The sequence below is a fragment of the Aotus nancymaae genome, unplaced genomic scaffold (genome assembly GCF_030222135.1).
Source record: "Aotus nancymaae isolate 86718 unplaced genomic scaffold, 86718_ANA_hifiasm-v0.15.2.pri h1tg000051l, whole genome shotgun sequence".
NCBI lineage: Eukaryota > Metazoa > Chordata > Mammalia > Primates > Aotidae > Aotus > Aotus nancymaae.
In genome coordinates, this window is record NW_026988465.1 from 7491930 (window position 1) to 7509546 (window position 17617).

General features: G+C 46.2%; 1 protein-coding gene across 1 annotated transcript; it reads right to left on the reverse strand.

The window, feature by feature from the left end:
• On the reverse strand, nucleotides 1-7485 carry LOC105708656 (tubulin beta chain). Its single transcript, XM_064362929.1, has 3 exons — nucleotides 7395-7485; nucleotides 4386-4487; nucleotides 1-593 (listed from the first exon to the last, which is right to left on the reverse strand). The coding sequence occupies exons 1-3, from the start codon at nucleotides 7483-7485 to the stop codon at nucleotides 1-3; spliced, it is 786 nt and encodes a 261-aa protein (XP_064218999.1).
• Between the last annotated feature and the right edge of the window lie 10132 nt (nucleotides 7486-17617).

The window sequence follows — 17617 nt, forward strand, 5'->3', positions numbered from 1 at the left end:
CTAGGCTACTTCCTCCTCCTCAGCACACTCCTCAAACTCCTCCTCCTCAGCTGTGGCATCTTGGTATTGCTGGTATTCTGACACCAGGTCGTTAAGATTGCTCTCGGCCTTGGTGAACTCCATCTCATCCATGCCCTCGCCCGTGTACCAGTGCAGGAAGGCCTTGCGCCTGAACATAGCTGTGAACTGTTCGGAGATGCGTTTGAAGAGCTCTTGGATGGCTGCGTTGTTACCGATGAAGGTGGCCGACATTTTTAGCCCCCGGGGTGGGATGTCACAAATGGCTGTTTTCACGTTGTGAGGGAGCCACTCGACAAAGTAGCTGCTGTTCTTATTCTGAATGTTGAACATTTGCTCATCCATCTCCCTCATGGACATGCGACCTCTGAAAACGGCAGCCACGGTTAGGTAGCGGCCGTGACGGGGGTCACAGGCGGCCATCATATTCTTAGCATCGAAGAGTTGCTGAGTGAGCTCAGCCACAGTCAGGGCCCGGTACTGCTGGCTGCCCCGGCTGGTAAGCGGGGCAAAGCCGGGCATGAAGAAGCGCAGCCGGGGAAATGGAACCATGTTCACGGCCAGCTTCCGCTGGCCTTATTATTCCTCATTGCAGCTGAAACATGAACATTACATTTATTAACTTCGTTATATAGATAAAGGATATTGGCTAAGTAATGATGATGATGCCAGGATCACAGCAGCAGGGGTCAAACAGAGTTAAAGCAGGGTTCAATAAAGTTACAAGAAATATTTGATAAAGTCAGGAGAAGAGACAATTGCTTCTGACTGGGGAGATTAGAGATGCTTTATGAGATGAATTTGTAAGCTGGAATTTAGAGGGTAAGAAAGTTTTTTTTCATTTTCTGAGTGAGAGGAATGGCATTCTAGGCTGAGCAAAGGTCAGGAGGAGTCCTGTAAGTTCCTGACATATTCAAGGCAAAGCAGGAAGACTGGCTCAGCCAAAACATAGGGTGTTTGCAGGCATTTAATGGAACAAAAGTCTAGAAGGGCAGTTTGGGGTGGGATCGGGAAAGAGCTTACCTGCTAGGCTAAGCGGAAGTTAATTTTTACAAAAGAGGGACTGCTGCAGTTTTTCAAGGAGGCAATTGATGTAAGTGGACCCATGTTTAGGAATATAATTCTAGGCTACAATGAAACACTCAGCATTAACCCAGTGTGGCCAGTGGACTGGAGTGAAGAATACCTGGATAGGAGGCTCTCGGAGGGAAGGTCTTGGTGTTAGTTCATTCCCAGCCTGATTATAAAACCACCTTTACATTGTCAAAGCACTCTGCAGTTTTATGGTAGTCTTTATTTCACCTAATCTACCCAAAATCCCTATGGAGTGTGTGTGTGTGTATTATATATAATATATGTATATATTACAATGGTCATTTTACAGATGAGAAAATGGAAATATACCCATTGTAAGTGGCTCACCCACAGCCCAAAACTGCCAATTCCTCAGCATCCAAACCCACTCCTCTTTCCACTAAACCACAGACAACTCCAAGCATACCCATCTCTACTTTAGAGTGGGGTTATTTCCTTGAAGAGATCTAATGTCGTAGATAAAAAGATAGAAATATTTGGGAGTTTAAAAATGAGTTTCCTTTAAGATTTAGAGTGAAGCAAATGTTAGCAGTCAACTTTTAAACTTTTGGAAATGGTGTCATTAAAGGAATAAAAGCCACAATAACAAGACTACAATAAAACAGTCAATACTCATATGGTGTGAATGAGAAGAATTGTTTGTTACATTCACTCAGGAATGTGGGTCAACCTTCTCATGCTTCCCCTACAGCCTTGTCTGAAGCATTAACAAATGGCTTTTGTGTCCCTGTCTATGTGACTGTGGCATGTAACTGCACAAGTGGCCACTTCACACAAGAAGGGTTTATATATAAAGGTTTATATCTACCCATGGCCCCAAACAGAGTCTTCTGCACCAGATGGATTGAAATGCGATTCAAGAAGTACTGTGTGCTGGTTCCCACCCCCGCCCCCTTAGCCTTGTTTGGGGAAGTCACTAACTGCAGCTGACTGGGCTTTGCCCTTTGTTGCAATGAGTCCCAAGCCAGATTTTCTGCCAGCGCACCCTCCTGTGTTCACTGACTCCTTAGGACTACCCAGGACGTCTGTGTGGGTGGCAGGGTTTTTTATTTTTTAAACTTTGGTGGAAGGGGAAAAGGGGGCGCTATTATTCTTTGTAAATAAGCCCATTTCAGGTAAAGCTATTTTTGTGACCATTTTCATCCCCTTTTCTCCCTCAGGCCACCTTTCCTCCCCGTCTTCACTCACTTGTTCAGTAATTACGATCGTTTCTGCTTCCTCGATTGTTAGAGTCTATTAGCGCATTTTCCAACTTGTCTTATGTTCTACTGTTTAAATGTCTTTATATAGTGAAAAATTCCTTCCAAAGCTGTCTCCAAAATTTCAGATCTTGGGCTCAGCAATGTCTTAGGTTAAGCTTTAGGCAAAATATGGAAGTGGTAATTACAGTTAGCCCAAAGGATAAAAGCTGCAAACCAAAAGAATAAATTACAGACAACCTTGTGTTTTATTGCCTTTTTTTCTTTTTTTTCAGACAGAGTTTCGCTCTTGTTATGCAGGCCGGAGTGCAGTGGCGCGATCTCGGTTCACTGCAACCTCTGCCTCCCAGGTTCAAGAGATTCTCCTGCCTTAGCCTCCTGAGTAGCTGGGATTACAGGTGTGTGCTACCACACCCAACTAATTTTTATATTTTTTAGCAGAGACGGGGTTTCACCATGCTGGTCAGTCTGGCCTCGAACTCCTGAGCTCAGATAATCCACCCACCTCGGCCTCCATAAGTGCTGGGATTATAGGTGTGAGCCACCATGCCTGGCCTTGGATTTTATTGCTTTCTCTGTGTTTTAAAAGTTGATATCTTAACCTCTGCATAAATAAAAGGAAACATTTGCAAATTCAACAATAATTGAACATATTATTAACTTATAATTAATAACATGGAAATTCGTCTGTACAAACGCTCACCCTTCTGGGGATTTCAGTGTTTTATCTAGCAGCTTTGTTTTGCAGCAGGGAAACTGAGGCCAAATGTTGCTTTTGGTGCTTCTCCAGGGTTAACTAATTTCTTTTCTTTTCTTTCTTTTTCTTCTGAGATGGAGTTTTGCTCTTATTGACCAGGCTGAAGTGCAACGGTGCAATCTCGGCTCACCGCCACCTGCACCTCCCAGGTTCAAGGGATTCTCCTGCCTCAGCCTCCAGGGTAGCTGGGATTACAGTCATGCGCCACCATGTCCAAATAATTTTGTATTTTTAATAGAGACGGGATTTCTCCATGTTGGTCAGGCTGGTCTCCAACTCCCGACTTCAGGTGATCCGCCCACCTCAGCCTCTCAATGTGCTGGTATTACAGGCATGAACCACCACAGCTGGCAGGTTAACTAATTTCTGAGGGAACTATAGGAATATTTGAGAATTCATTCCCTATTTTATGAGGCATGGGGTGAGGTGTTTCTCTACATCAAGCCATGAATCAGGGGGATTTTTTAATCAGTAAAATGATAACATTTTTGGACAAAGCAGACAAAGCAGTTGCTGCTTTTTTAACCAACTAGACAAGTCAACCATGATCGCTAAACTAGTAGTTTCTTTTTTTTTTTTTTTTTTTTGAGACGGCGTCTCACTATCGCCCAGGCTGAAGAGTGCAGTGGCAAGATCTCAGCTCACTGTAGCCTCTGCCTCCTGGTTCCAGCAATTCTCCTGCCTCAGCCTCCCAGGTAGTTGGGATTACAGGCATGCACTACCACGCCCAGCTAAATTTTGCATTTTTAGTAGAGACCAGGTTTGTATTTTTGTAGATACCACCAGGTATATTTAGTAGAGACCAGGTTTTTTAGTAGAGACCACCATGTTAGCCAGGCTGGTCTCAAACCCCTGACCTCAGGTGATTTGCCCATCTCGGCCTCCCAAAGTGCTAGAATTACAGGTGTGAGCCATCATGCCTGGCCTAAACTAGTAGTATTGTAAGGTTTGTTCTCGCCAAGTTTAAAAGGAAAAAACTGAGGCCAGCACAAGAAGATCCTATGTGAAAGGTTTATTCAGGCTCCCGGGTGAGGTGCTGCGGTCTGACAGGAGGAGCCGGAGAAGTCACACGGACGCCTCTCAGACATGGGTTTTTATAGGGAGTGAAGGAGCTCGATTGGTTGTGGGAGAGCAGGGTGTAGACAAAGCAGGACTACTATTGGATAGAGTTACAAGCCTTTGTTTGCATACAGGATTTGGCTGCTATTGGTTAGAATTACAATAACTACTATTGGCTAGAGTTACAAGACCTCGTTTGCATACTGGGCTCTTTAAGGGAAGGCCAGGCTGTGGGAGAAGGGGAGAAGGGAACATGCCTGAGCAGGTCTCAGCTCGCCAGATCATGTCCGAGCTTGCCCGAGCATGTCTGAGCTTGTCCGAGCTTTCGGAAAAAAGAGTGGGGGTGTGTGTTGGAGCTCCTGGTGAGAGAACCGGCCTTACAAGTATTAAACAGTCTCAGCCTGAAGTTACTAGGTCAAATTCCCCTATCTAGCCCAGCGGTTCTCAATTTCTCACTATTCTCGCCCCCTCAATATAAAGTCTAACAAGAGAAATTACATACAAAGGAGTCACATTTTTGTCAGGTAGGGTTAATCTGAAGGACCACAGACCACTGTAATATCTGGGATCTGTTTAATCTCCGAGGAACCAATTTTTGCCTTTTTGAAGACAGTATCACCCTGGTTAAGAATTCATGCTGTAGCCTAATTCCATATATCAAAATGAGTAACCAATCCAGTCCCATTCTGTGTATAAATCTTTATTGGAACTTACTTCACTGTTCTGTAATTATATTTGTAGTAATCGGCCTCCCACCAGGCAATAAAATCCTCAATGGGATTTCTTTTTTTTTTTTTTTTTGCTTCCTAGAAAAGAGCTCAAAAGTGTTGAATAAATGAATGAACAGATGAATAAATGAAATATAAAGATTGATTGGCACAATTCAGAAGCCAGTACGTTCTTAATAGCTCTACCTCTTCATTCCTTGACTAACTGACCAGAGATTCAAACATTAAAGGTATCTCCAGGTGTTGCCTCAGCCACGTGACTACTGTGTAAAGACATTAGGTTTCCAAACACCCACAAAGTCTTGCCTACTTTTTGGAGGATGACAGGTGCAGGAGGCAGTGACAGAGACTTGATGTTTGTTTGATGTCTTTGTGACCATTTCTCTACCAGATACAATAGTGTGCAGGAAGTAGTAATTAAGTTGTCTCAAAGCAGCATTGCAAGTTTACTCACAAAAATGAACACTTAACCTTTCTCACTGTTGTACCTGGACTGGTTGCCTAGAGTGATGGCCAACTGCAGGGCTAATGGCCCAGGGAAGGCAGAACAGAGCACCCTGCAATTAGGAGGAAGGATATCCCTAAAAAAGATTGGGAGTGGGATGCCAGAAACCCACTCCTGCCAGACCCTGAGATCCCACAGGATGCACGGAGACTCAGTGGGAACAGCCACATCTTCTCCAACAGTATTTTCTCCATTAAACCAGGAGTCTCCCTATCTCATTCTTAACAGATCCATTACCACTCATGTTCCAAAACACTCAGCCAAATTTCAATCAATGTCCATGGTTGCTGCTGCAGAGTAGGTTATTGTAGATACTAACAATTACAGATAAGAAACAGCATATGATAATAACAAAAACAACAGTATATTCATGGAGCATTCTAACATTTACAAAGTGTTTTCATAAATAGATGAAATTTTATCTTCACCACACTGTGAATAATGTAGACTAGATGGGTATTAACCGCATTTTTTTTTTCCCAAAGTCTCGCTCTGTCGCCAGGCTGGAGTGCAGTGGTGCATGACATAATCTCAGCTCACTGCAACCTCCGCCTCCCGGGTTCAAGTGATTCTCCTGCCTCAGCCTCCTGAGTAGCTGGGATTACAGGTGCCCGCCACCACGTCCAGCTAATTTTTGTGTTTTTAATAGAGACCACATTGGCCAGGATGATCTCAATCTCTTGACCTCGTGATCTACCTGCCTCAGCCTACCAAAGTGCTGGGATTACAGGTGTGAGCCACCCCGCCCAGCCTTTAACTGCATTTTATAGACAAGAAAGCTGAGGGCAAATGACTGGAACTCCTAGGGTAGTAGACTTTTCATGCTACCGTAACGGATACCTGAGTTCCAGATGAGGCACTGCCGGTTTCTCACTGGTGGCCTAAGCCCCATCACTTACCTGCTCTCAGCCTTGTTTCCCTCATCTATCTCAAATGATTGCTGAGAGTTTAAATGAGGTAAAGCCTATGTGGCACTGAGCGCAATAACTAGCAAAAGATAATGGCTAAAAAAAAAAATAAAATAGTTATTAGTATTAATACTTGTATTTTTTATTCCCTATTTGTTAAGAAAGTACTTGTCTTTAGATTACATAAAATATTATGAAATATGTGCAAATCCAGAATACTGTGATTCCAGCAGCTCTCAAGGGAAACAGAAAAATATTCAAATTGTTCTAGCTATTTAAAACTAATAAATATTTTTGACTCCTAGCCGGGCTCAGTGGCTCATGACTGTAATCCCAGCACTTTGGGAGGCCGAGGTGGGCAGATCACGTGAGGTCAGGAGTTTGAGACCAGCTTGACCAACATGGAGCCTCTACTAAAAATACAAAATTAGTTAGGCGTCGTGGCTCAGGCCTGTAATCCCAGCTACTCAGGAGGCTGAGGCAGGAGAATCGCTTGAACCCAGGAGGCAGAGGTTGCAGTGACCCGAGATCCCGCCATTGCATTCCAGGCTGGGCAACAAGAGCAAAACTCCAGCTCAAAAAAAAAAAAAAATATATATATATATATATATATATATATACACACACACACACACACACACACAATTCACTCGTAACAAATAAAGCCATAGAAAAATGGTTCCATTAAGGAAATATAAAACATCTTCCTTACAACCATATTCTTTATATGACTTTCATCAATAGACTTACATCTCTCTCCTCAATTCCACTTCATAAAGAAGAATTTGGAGGGTGAAAATTGTTTTCCCAAAGTTAGACAGGAGGCCGTTTGCCCAGCCATATAAAATAATAAATCAACCAAAACAGGCCAATTTAAAATATAAGCTTCATAATAAGATGGGTTTCTGTCTGTTTTGTTTGCTTACTATATCTCCAGTACCTGGAACAGTTCCTGACACGTAGTATGTTATCAAAAAATATTTGGTGAATATTGAAAATACTGAGTGCTTGAGCATCTTAGCTCATCTTCAGATATTAAGGAGATTGTTCACTGAGTTATTTAATTTTCTGCTGTTGGTCCATTCAATAATTCACTTATTCAACACACACCTATTAAGCTCCTACTATGTGTAAGGCCAGTTGCCTTGCCGGGACAACGGACGTACACTACCCGCCTCACCCGCCTTTTTCCGAAAGCTCGGACATGCTCGGGCATGTTCGCTTCTCCCCTTCTAGCACAGCCTGACCTTCCCTTAAAGAACCCAGTATGCAAACGAGGTCTTGTAATTCTAGCCAATAGCAGCCAACTCTTTCCAGCCAATAGCAGCTGAGTCTTTCTAGCCAATAGCAGCCGAGTCTTTCTAGCCAATAGCAGCCGAGTAATTCTAACCAATAACAGCCAAGTCCTGTATGCAAACAAAGGCTTGTAACCCTACCCAATAGTAGTCCTGCTTTGTCCACACCCTGCTCTCCCACAACCAATCGAGCTCCTTCACTCCCTATAAAAACCCATGTCTGAGCGGAGTCCATATGACTTCTCCAGTCCTTTCTGTCAGACTGCAGAACCTCACCCAGGGGCCTGAATAAATCCTTCACATTGGATCTTCTTATGCTGTCCTCAGTTCATTCATTTTAAGCTCCGCAAAAACAAGCCTTATGCTATGTACCAAACTTTGAGGTGGGTGCTGGGCATAAAAATGTCAGAAGACAGCCAGGTGTGGTGGCTAAGGTCAAGGCGGGCGGATCACTGAGGTCAGTAGTTCCAGAGCAGCCTAGCCAATGTGGTGAAACCCCATCTCTACTAAAAACACAAAAATTTGCTGGGCATGGTGGCGGGCACCTGTAATCCCAGCTACTCATGAGCTGGAGAATCGCTTAAACCTGGGAGATGGAGGTTGTCGTGATCCAAGATCACGCCCCTGCGCTCCAGCCTGGGAAATTCTCTCCAAAAAAAAAAAAAAAGGCCAGGCACGGTGGCTCACACCTGTAATTCCAACACTTTGGGAGGCAGAGGTGGGCGGATCACGAGGTCGGGAGTCGGAGACCATCCTGGCCAACATGGTGAAACCCTGTCTCTACAAAAAAAAAAAAAAAAAAAACACTTAGCTGGGCGAGGTGGGTGTAGTCCTACTCGGGAGGCTGAAGCAGGAGAATCACTTGAACCCGTGAGGCGGAGGTTGCAGTAAGATCGCACCACTGCACTCCAGCCTGGCAATAGCTTGCTATAGGAGCTTACCCTCTTAATAACCCCTCCTCTTCTCCTGGGCATTGCCTTGGGCTCTTCTTTCTGCATAGATTTTGAAGAAGTTTGAGTCTGTAACAAGCTTTCTATTTCAAAAGAAAAGAAACAGGAGTGTTTTGTGATTTTATTTCCACTCTGACCCACTGGTTTCTGCGCTTCTACATTTGTGGTGGTGCTGTTGCTACCACTGTTGTTCCTGTCCAGGTAAACACCCGTGGCCAACTCAGATCGGATACAACAGTGCGGCTCTGGACGGAGCCTCCAACCACATCAGCCATAGGCAGCATTGTTGCTGCCGCTGCTGTTATTTTAATTATGATTGTACGTTAACCACCACCTTCCTTCCTCTGCCTCCCTTCAGCTGCAATGATGTATGTTACTTTTTGGTAACTGGATTTCATTAACATTTATGAACTCTCATAAAGTAGTAGAAAAAGCAATTTGTGTGGAAGAATTTTCCACCTCATTAAACAGTGTTCTTTTGGGGGTCAAGCTGATATTTTTGTTGTTGTTGTTAGATTTTTTTTATAGGTCCTTTGTCCTTCCCTGAGCCCTGGGGGATGAAAGGAGAGCCGTCCACCCAGCGCAAGGCTCGTACGCCCTACAGAGGGCGCTGGGCCCCGCGCGCTTTCCTGGCTGTGCCAGGAGGCTTTCCACCCTCCCCAAGGCCCAGGTGCCCACCCCGGGTCGCTGCGGCCTTTCCCCCTTCTTGGCCAAATCCGACTCCCTCGCCGCCTGCGGAGGGCCTCGCCTGGATAAGGGCAGCCTGCGGCAGGTCCCCGGGCCTCAACACTCCAGCTATCTGGGGCCTAAGACGACGCTCTGGGCTTTTTCCCGGGCTCAGGGTGCGTGGCACGCTCGCGCCTTTCGAGGCACGGTCCCCAGATAGGCTCTTGTCCTTCGACGCCCCCTTGACACAAGCGCACTGACGCCCTCAGCACAAACCCCCTTGCCTTTGAGGCGGGCTTCAACCCTGGGAAGACAGGCCTGGGGGAAGCGAGAGGAGAGGTCCGAATAGAAGCCCCGGCTCGGTCTTTTCCAGACTGAGGCCCGGTGTTTCCAGCTCAGTTGCATCTTCCAGCCGCGGGCTCCAAGCCCAAACAGAACATGTTTGCTTTCACACCGGGACGTCAATCAGAGTCCGCCTCCGTGAGCCCCGGGCTGCGGGCAGTCCCGACGGGTGTTGCCCCCAGACACTCCACAGCCGTCCCCATCTCGAATCCACTGTCCAGCCCTGGGCCCCGGGAAGACCCAGAGGACGTGCTGGATCCCCTGAAAGGGGTTGGGGGGAACAATGCCCGAAAAAGGACCCTCCCCGACCACTGGTCCAGAGGAACTGGGGATGTGGTCGCAATTGCGAGGGGCCTTGGTTAGGAACACGCTCCTCTCGCTCGGTCCCAAGTCCAAGCCAATCACCAGCCTCTAACCTCCTCACCCCCCGCCCCACCCCCTCGCGCACACACCCAGGAAGTTTAAAAAAAAAAAAAAAAAACGCCCCTGAGCCTTGACTCTTGGGGTAGGAAAGCGGAAACACGAGGACTCTGGCCTGAGGGCGCCATAAAGTAACCAGGAACCGAGTGACAGGTGCTGGGAGAAATTAACATGCAAAGACCAGCATTTTCTATTCTACATGTGAAAATATAAAACAAGAGTTCAAACTCAAGAATCTGTGTATCCATCTTGATTAAAAAACAAAACATCTCTCCAAGAAACCGGTTCTATGGTACTTGTGACATGCTTTTCTGCCATACAGCTCCCAAATCAGATCTTATTAAGGGAAACCTCTAAGGCCTGTTAGTAGATGTCTGGGGTGGGGACGGGGGCGCGTCTGCTGTCCAGCTTGGGCCGACGTGGACGCGGGCTGGGGGCTTTTCCGATTTGCTGAGTCAGCCGCGGGCGCCGTGGGCTTTGCTGTTTCCAACCCAGGCGACTGTGCTTCGCTGACTGGTGTGTCAAGTTGGTGGTGTAATTATTGTTTTGTTTTCTAATATGTAATTACTCTTTGTCGTTGCTATTACGAATCCACTGAGCTTGACTCTTGAGCAGAAAGATGGATTCAAGTTTGAAAGAATTTCATGCGTGGGAAACACTGGTTTTTCCCCACGCTTAGGACAATATAGGGGCCCACGCGTGTCTTCCCCGCAGCCCAGCAAGAAAAGGGGCGTCTGTTCCCTCGCGGACAACAGGCGGGCACGCCTGATCCCCGCAGAACAGATCCACTCTCCGTGTGGCTAAGAGCATGAATTGCTGAGGTTGTTTTTCTCTTTGGTATATTTATGAAGGCTGAGAGAGGGGAGGGAAAGGGAGGAAGAGAAAAAAATAGAGAGAGATGGGCTGGGGAGTTGAGAACAGACAGAAATTGAGGAGAAACAGAATTAGAGGAACAAGGAAGAGCGCAGAGAAAAAGAGATAAAGAGAGAAGTAACAGATTCATGTTTATTTTCAAATGTTTGCTTTTAGATTTAAAGTGAGATACTGCGAAGTTCCCTCCATTTCCACTTGCGTTACCACACTCTGCTTCAGTAAATCCCAGGAGCTGCCAGGTTCTGCACTTGCTCCCCCAGCTGTGCCTCGGGTTCCGAGCGCGGCCCCCACCGTTCAGCCCTCCTCCGCCCGACGGGGCGTCCCCTCGCACCTCCCCAGAGTTGCCTAACTCCTAGGCCCTGAAAGTGCTAGAACAAAGGCCGACTCTCCGAGCGCCACTCTCCGGGGCCGAGTACCCTGGGCCCTGCTGACGGAAGCAGACCCCAGACTCAGCTCAGCTGCCGAGGCTCCCAGCCAAGTCGCGGGTGGATGCTCCCGCCTGGGCTGGGTACCGCGGAATCCGCACCCGCTGCTGCGCAAGCCCCGCCCAGCGGCTGCACCTCCTGGGCCCTGCCCACCGCCCTCTGCAGCCTGGGCGGGGTGTGTGGCGTCGCGGTCAACCTTGCTGAGGGACCCGCCGCGCCTGGCCGGGACAGGGTGGGGCGGTGGGGGATCCTGGGCCGAGGAAAGCGATCCATTTTCTCTAACCATTTGCCCCAGAGCTGTCAGGTTAGCGTTGCCTCCTCGGCGGCCCAGAGAAGAATGTGTTAAAATTCTTTGCACGGGAGCCTTTCTCAGCCCAAAAATATACCACACTGTGATGTTCCTCGCGCCGACCACGGGTCCCTAACCTCGGCCACCTTCTCCCGTTGAAATATGCACATCGCTCTTCAATAATTTAGACACCTGGGAGACTGGACAAGCATAATTTTTTTTCCAAACACACGAGCATCCGGGTTGCCATCAATCATGCTTTTGTTTTATGTGAGATGGGCTTTGTGTGTTTAGCTGCCCGGCTCCATCCTATTTGCATGTAGCTATTTAATGGGCATTTATTTTAGCTTTGAAGATCTGCTTAAAAATCTAAATCCAAAGAAGGGGGAAGGGCGCCCCTCTTGTGGTTCGGGTGGGTTTGCCTTTGGGACCCTTTCCTTTGAGGAGACTGGCCCTGCGGGTCTCGATTACAGATGAATTTTGATTCCGAGGTGGGGCACGTAATGGAACGGAAAAGATATGTTCTGTTTCCCAAATCTCAGGGTGCCTTTCTAGCAAACAATGCTCCAGTCACTATTTGTGTATGAGACAAGTAATTGTGCTCCAAATGCTTAAATAAATCATTGATGGGTGAAATTACACATTCTCACTTAAAGTGTAATGTGATTAAGAGATTATGAGATTGAAGCTAATATCTTGTCTCCCAGCTCCTGGCCCCAAGTCTTGACACCAGAAATTTATCAACTACAACTGTCCTGAAATTTACAAATACAATAGGTTTCCATTGACAGCGAATCAAAGACAGCCTCTAAAAAATAAAAATAGGTATGTGTGCGTCTGCATATTGTGTTGGTCGTGGTTTTGTTCTAAAAAGACCTAAGAAGGGAAGAGAAAGACTGAGATGATAGGAAGAGGGTATTCGCTTGTTTCATCTTTTATTTTTAAAAGTAAATAGGGACGGGGGGAGGAGGGGGAGCCGTGTTGGGCGCTACGTCTGCGAGCTGATTACACCTCGTCTGAAAGCGGCCCCATTTCCCGCACGGTGGGTAAGTCCTTTATCGGGGGAAGCCCCGGCCTCGCCCGCAGCCATTCCTCGCCTCGAGGCGCGCGCTGAGCCGGGGCGCGGGAGCCGCTCCGCGACTCCGTAATGACCTGGGTTCGCCGCAGCTGCGCCCTGACCCTTTGTGATGGCGCCGATAGCGCTCGGATGAAATTATGTCCTTCTCCGGGTGTGAAATTACCATGTTTATTAATTGAGCCAGACATTAGCTTTACCTTTTCTTTTTAAGCCGTGAAAATTTGTGATTCAGGGCAAATGATTCTCCAACAGACGCTCGGCTCCACATCCCACCCCTCCCAGCCCGCGCCCCCTCCTGTCCTCGCGCTCCCCTGCCCCCACGTCCCGGGCAGTTCAGGAAAGCTTTCTAGGTTTTCACGCCGGAGAGCCTAAGGAGAAGCAGCCAGCAGGCCTCTGAACGTGTGAGCGCGTGTGCGTGTCAGCGCGCACACAGGGATGTTTTCCTCTTCAAGAAGTGTTACCAAACAATAATAGCAACCCGCGACTCTGAATTACAGCATTTCCCCCAGAATTCCTGATCAGTAAAACCCAAATCGTTTTCAAGACAAAGGAGCATCAATCAGCGACAAAGACAGATTTAACGTATTAAATCTTTATTAAAGTGAAGTCATTCTTATTGAAATGATGTATTGGGTGTGCAGAAAGATTTTTTTTTCCTCTTTTTTCTTTTTTCTTTTCTTTTTTTTTTTTTTTTTTTTTTTTTTTTGACAAGGAGTAAAATGAAGATGGTGGTGGAGAGCTTGCTCCACGTCTTGTTCTGGGCTGGGATTGGATTACTGGGACTCTGCCCAGGGTCCCGCGGCAGGAAACACCACCTTGGACTGCAGGGAAGAGACTGATCTCCCTCCTCCTGCTGCCCTCCCCATCCCCGGTTGATTTCCCAAGAAACAAGCGTTTCCCTGGTCCTCTCAAAAACTTCCTGCCTTAGTCTCCGCATTAGGGAAACTGAGGTACTGCCGGCATGGGTGTCCATACGCTTGCTAAACCAACTACTCCAGAGGCCTAGAGAAGGCAGAGAACCCCTAAGTGTACCCTGGTTTTCCAGAACAAGACGCAGCTCTCTCCCTAGCCTAAAGAAAGTCCTGGCCCCAGGTCTGAACGCGAAGGGGAGCCTGTGTTTGCTCCCAGCGGGCTCACCGGCCGTCTCCACAACCCTTCCTTCCTATGGGCAAGATTGAATGCAGGAGCTGGCTGTCTTCCCGACCGGGGTGGGCTCTTCATTCAGTTGGACCTCGGGTCCTGTCCAGGAAGGGAAACCAGGAGGAGGAGGGAGTTCGGAGAGGAGTCCTCTCCCCCAGGGGATGGGCTGCCCAGAGTTTGCTGCTTTGCGTCTCAAATGGCTCAAATTCTTATCTCCCCAGGAGAGAAGGTAGAGGGGGTATCTAAAATTGTAGGCTGCTTTTCAGCCTCAACTCTAACAAAATGTGTTTGTGTCTCCACCTTCAGATACGCAGACATCCACACCAACTGAAAATGAACTGTTGGAATCAATTTCCTTGGAATACTCAACTTTTTTTTCTATCATATTTCAGCAATGGACTGAACAGTTATAGCCGGTTGATTCAATTTCGTATTTGCATAACCACGAGAAGAAGGTGGCTTTGCAGACTCAATGAATAGGTCTCTTGTTTGTTGTGTGTGTTGTGGGGTTGGATTTTTAAATACGTGTGGGGAGGAGGAGGGTATGTCTGGGGCTGAGCTGCTGCCCCAGGAGTCAGAAACTGAGAAAGCTGCTTCTGGGCTGATGACATACTATTGTTCCCTTAGTCCTCCAAGTTCTCTCTCCCTTCCCTCATATCTACCCCTGGAATCCTCTACATTTGAAAATTCACTAATTGGATCTTTCTTTTGTTTGTTCTAGGAAGCTCTGCTTTTAAAGACAAACTGCTGTAGTAAACTGTTTGAAATAATTACGTGGCAAGGAGAGATGGCAAGGCTGTTTTACACTTTGCCTGAAAGGAACAAGCAGATTTTCAGGGCAGCCTTCAGAAATAGAGCCAATTTTAATAGGATCCCAACCCGTGCACTAATTATATATTTCACAGCTCCCAAAGTTAATGTGTTAACATTGGGACTTTTTTCCACCAAATCATACAAATTGGCCCTCTGTAACATCATCTTCTGGCCCCAACTACTCCCTCCTGTACTCACCCACACACATACACACTCCCTGCTACAGACTCCTACCCACCGACCTGTTTTCTGAATGGCATTAAAAAGAATTTTGTTAAAGAAAAGTCAGACTAATTGCTGCCAGAAGACCCGTCTCTTAGAGAAGTCTGGTTTTCATAAGCCAGATTCAGTAAAGGTTGTGGTTAAATCTAAGCCTAGTGGAAGGTTCTTAAAGTTTTCTCAGCAAAGAGGGAAAAACAAAGAAACAGTAAGTTCAGCCAAAATGCTCAGTGAGGGGAGCAGGGGAGATCATGGGTAGGAAGGAGATTCAAGAGGGATCTCTGAACTCTTGTTTCTAGATTCCTCTCCTTAGAAGAGCTTTCTTCAAACTTAGTAACACCAATTGAGATGGTTTTCCTAAGTTACCCAACATTCCAATCACAGACCAGTGACTTGATTCTCTTGATATGGTACTAATTTTCAAGGGCTGGGAGTTATACTAGAGGTTATACCAAGGGATTTATACTAGAGGGTATAGCAAGGGTATACCCCGAGGTACCTCCCTGTTCAATTAGCAGCAGCCTTCCTTCCAAATCTCCTGATTGAGGTAGTAGCAAAAGGCCCCTGCAGGAACAGGCAGGTGGATTCTCCCCACTTCTAAGCTATGTCACTAAGGAACACAGGCTTTCCCAGATCGTGTAAGGGAGTGACACTCCAGCCTTCCCTCCCAGCCCTCTTCCTGGCTTTCCTGAGCTAAACCAGCAAGATACTGCAGAACCTTATAAAGCGCAGAGATGGGAAGCAGTGGTAGAGATGGGGTTTGGAGAGACCCTGATCTCTTTGAGTGAAAAGAAAAAGCCTTCCAAGAATGGTCTCATTTAATAATGAGGCTGGTTTAATTTTAGAAGTTTCTCATCAGAACTTTATCCTATGGTTTAATAGATGCAGTCCCATGGCTGGTTAGAGGTTCCCTATAACTCACTGTCTCCTAATAATGGGTCTCCCCCAAGCCCACCTTATTCTAATAGATTCAAGAAGCTGGAACCACCTGATCATGTCTCATTTTGCAAGAAGAGAAACCTACTCAGTCTCCCAGTCTCTGAAGTTCATAGGACTCTCCCAGACCATTCTGACTTGAAGCAACATCCTCAAGGTTAAGACTCAACACTCCCATGCTCCCTATAATCCATGGAAATAGCCTTTTTGAAACCATTATCTTGGATACTTCCATTCAACTGGCTATGGAGGGTGATGGTAGGAAATAGAATATGCAAAAACTATGTTTATTGAGTATAGTCTCTCGCACCGGGGGTTCTCTTCACCCTTGCCATTCTGGTGGTTAGTACTTAACCTTTTTTCCTTTCAGGGTCACTGTTCCCTTCCGAATCCATTGCCCACTCCCACCCTCACCCCCAAGTAACCATAGGGATGTGGAAATGGGGGTTGGAGGATGTCTTGGTGTTACTGAGTCTTTCTTTTGTTCTGTAATTACAGAAAGATCATAATATAAGCAAATGAATAAAAATTTAAGAATCACTCTCACTTTCTCTTGGCAGTTCTTATGGTTGGGGTTTTAAAGGATGTTATCCATCCTTTACTGTTTGATAACCATAACAAAGTGGTTTCTCATTCTTAAGACATGAAGCTACTAAGCTATGAAATGTACATCATTTTCTAGTTTTCAGTATGAGTCAGGACAGCCTTTGCCCCAAAGTCCTATCACTTCTCATCCCACAGCCTGAACACTGTAGAGGACTTAAGGCAGCATGTTGCCAACCTTATCTTAAAACTGTGACGGTGGAGGTTTGACTTAAACACCTGGATGTCAACATTAACAGTGAATTTGGCTCATCCATAGTTAATCCAGGAGACTGCAATGATTTCATATGAATCTGAAAGTGGACCAAGGCCAGTAGGGTTGGCACTGAAGGGTCCATTTGAGCAGGAAACAACTGATCACTTTCAAGCTCTTCACAGTCTTCTTTAGCCTGGACTTATGAGCCTGGACATATGGGACACTCACCAAGAAGCTACTTCATGCCACCAAGGCCCACTGTGTTCTAAGACTGTAGAACAAGGAACCATGTCCATTTACATTGCCTTCCTCCCCTTGATCATCATGGGAAAAAAAATGCTGCAGAAGTAACTACTTAAGTCACTTAAATCAGTCTCAATATGGAGTGTTTGGGGATTTGAAGAAAACTGTATGTTACCCTGACGTTCTCATTTTATAAACAAGCAGCAAGGCTGTGTTCTCATAATGGAACTACAATGTCTTCTGTTTGTGTGTTATTTGCATAATAATTGCTACACAAAATCAAACTTCACATCCAGTCTTTTCCATTTGACTTTTTTTCTCCAGCGTCAAAAATATTTCCTATCTGCTTCTAAGATCTTTTTGAGAATTCATCTGTTCACTCATTTCTCCTTTCTTTTTCTCCTAATCAATGACAAGCTTTTTCTCTTGAAGCTAGGAATTCAGTCAAAATATAAAATCAGGAGTGTGTGAGACTTCTGCATTAACCGAGGCAGAAATCTTCAGATTCAACTTTTATTCAAGCCTGTCACCGGCAGGAAAAGAGAAACTGGATATGTACATGGAAATCAGCGCTGGAGATATTTTGTCAAAGCGTTTCGAGTTGGAGACCACCAATAATGCCCTTTAGACAGGACCCTTCTAGGTGCTAGGCCCATTTCACAGAGCTTGTTTCTGCCTTTTTATCCCACCGGACTGCCCAAACACTCCACAGAAGCTGTCGATTTCAGTGGTTTCAAAGAAAAAAAAAAAAGATGAAACATGTTTTCTGAGGGTGACCTTTGACCTTTCTTTCCAATACACCTGACACCAAGGGCTTAGAAAAGACCCGTTTGGGGTATGGGGTGCTGATGTTGCTTTTT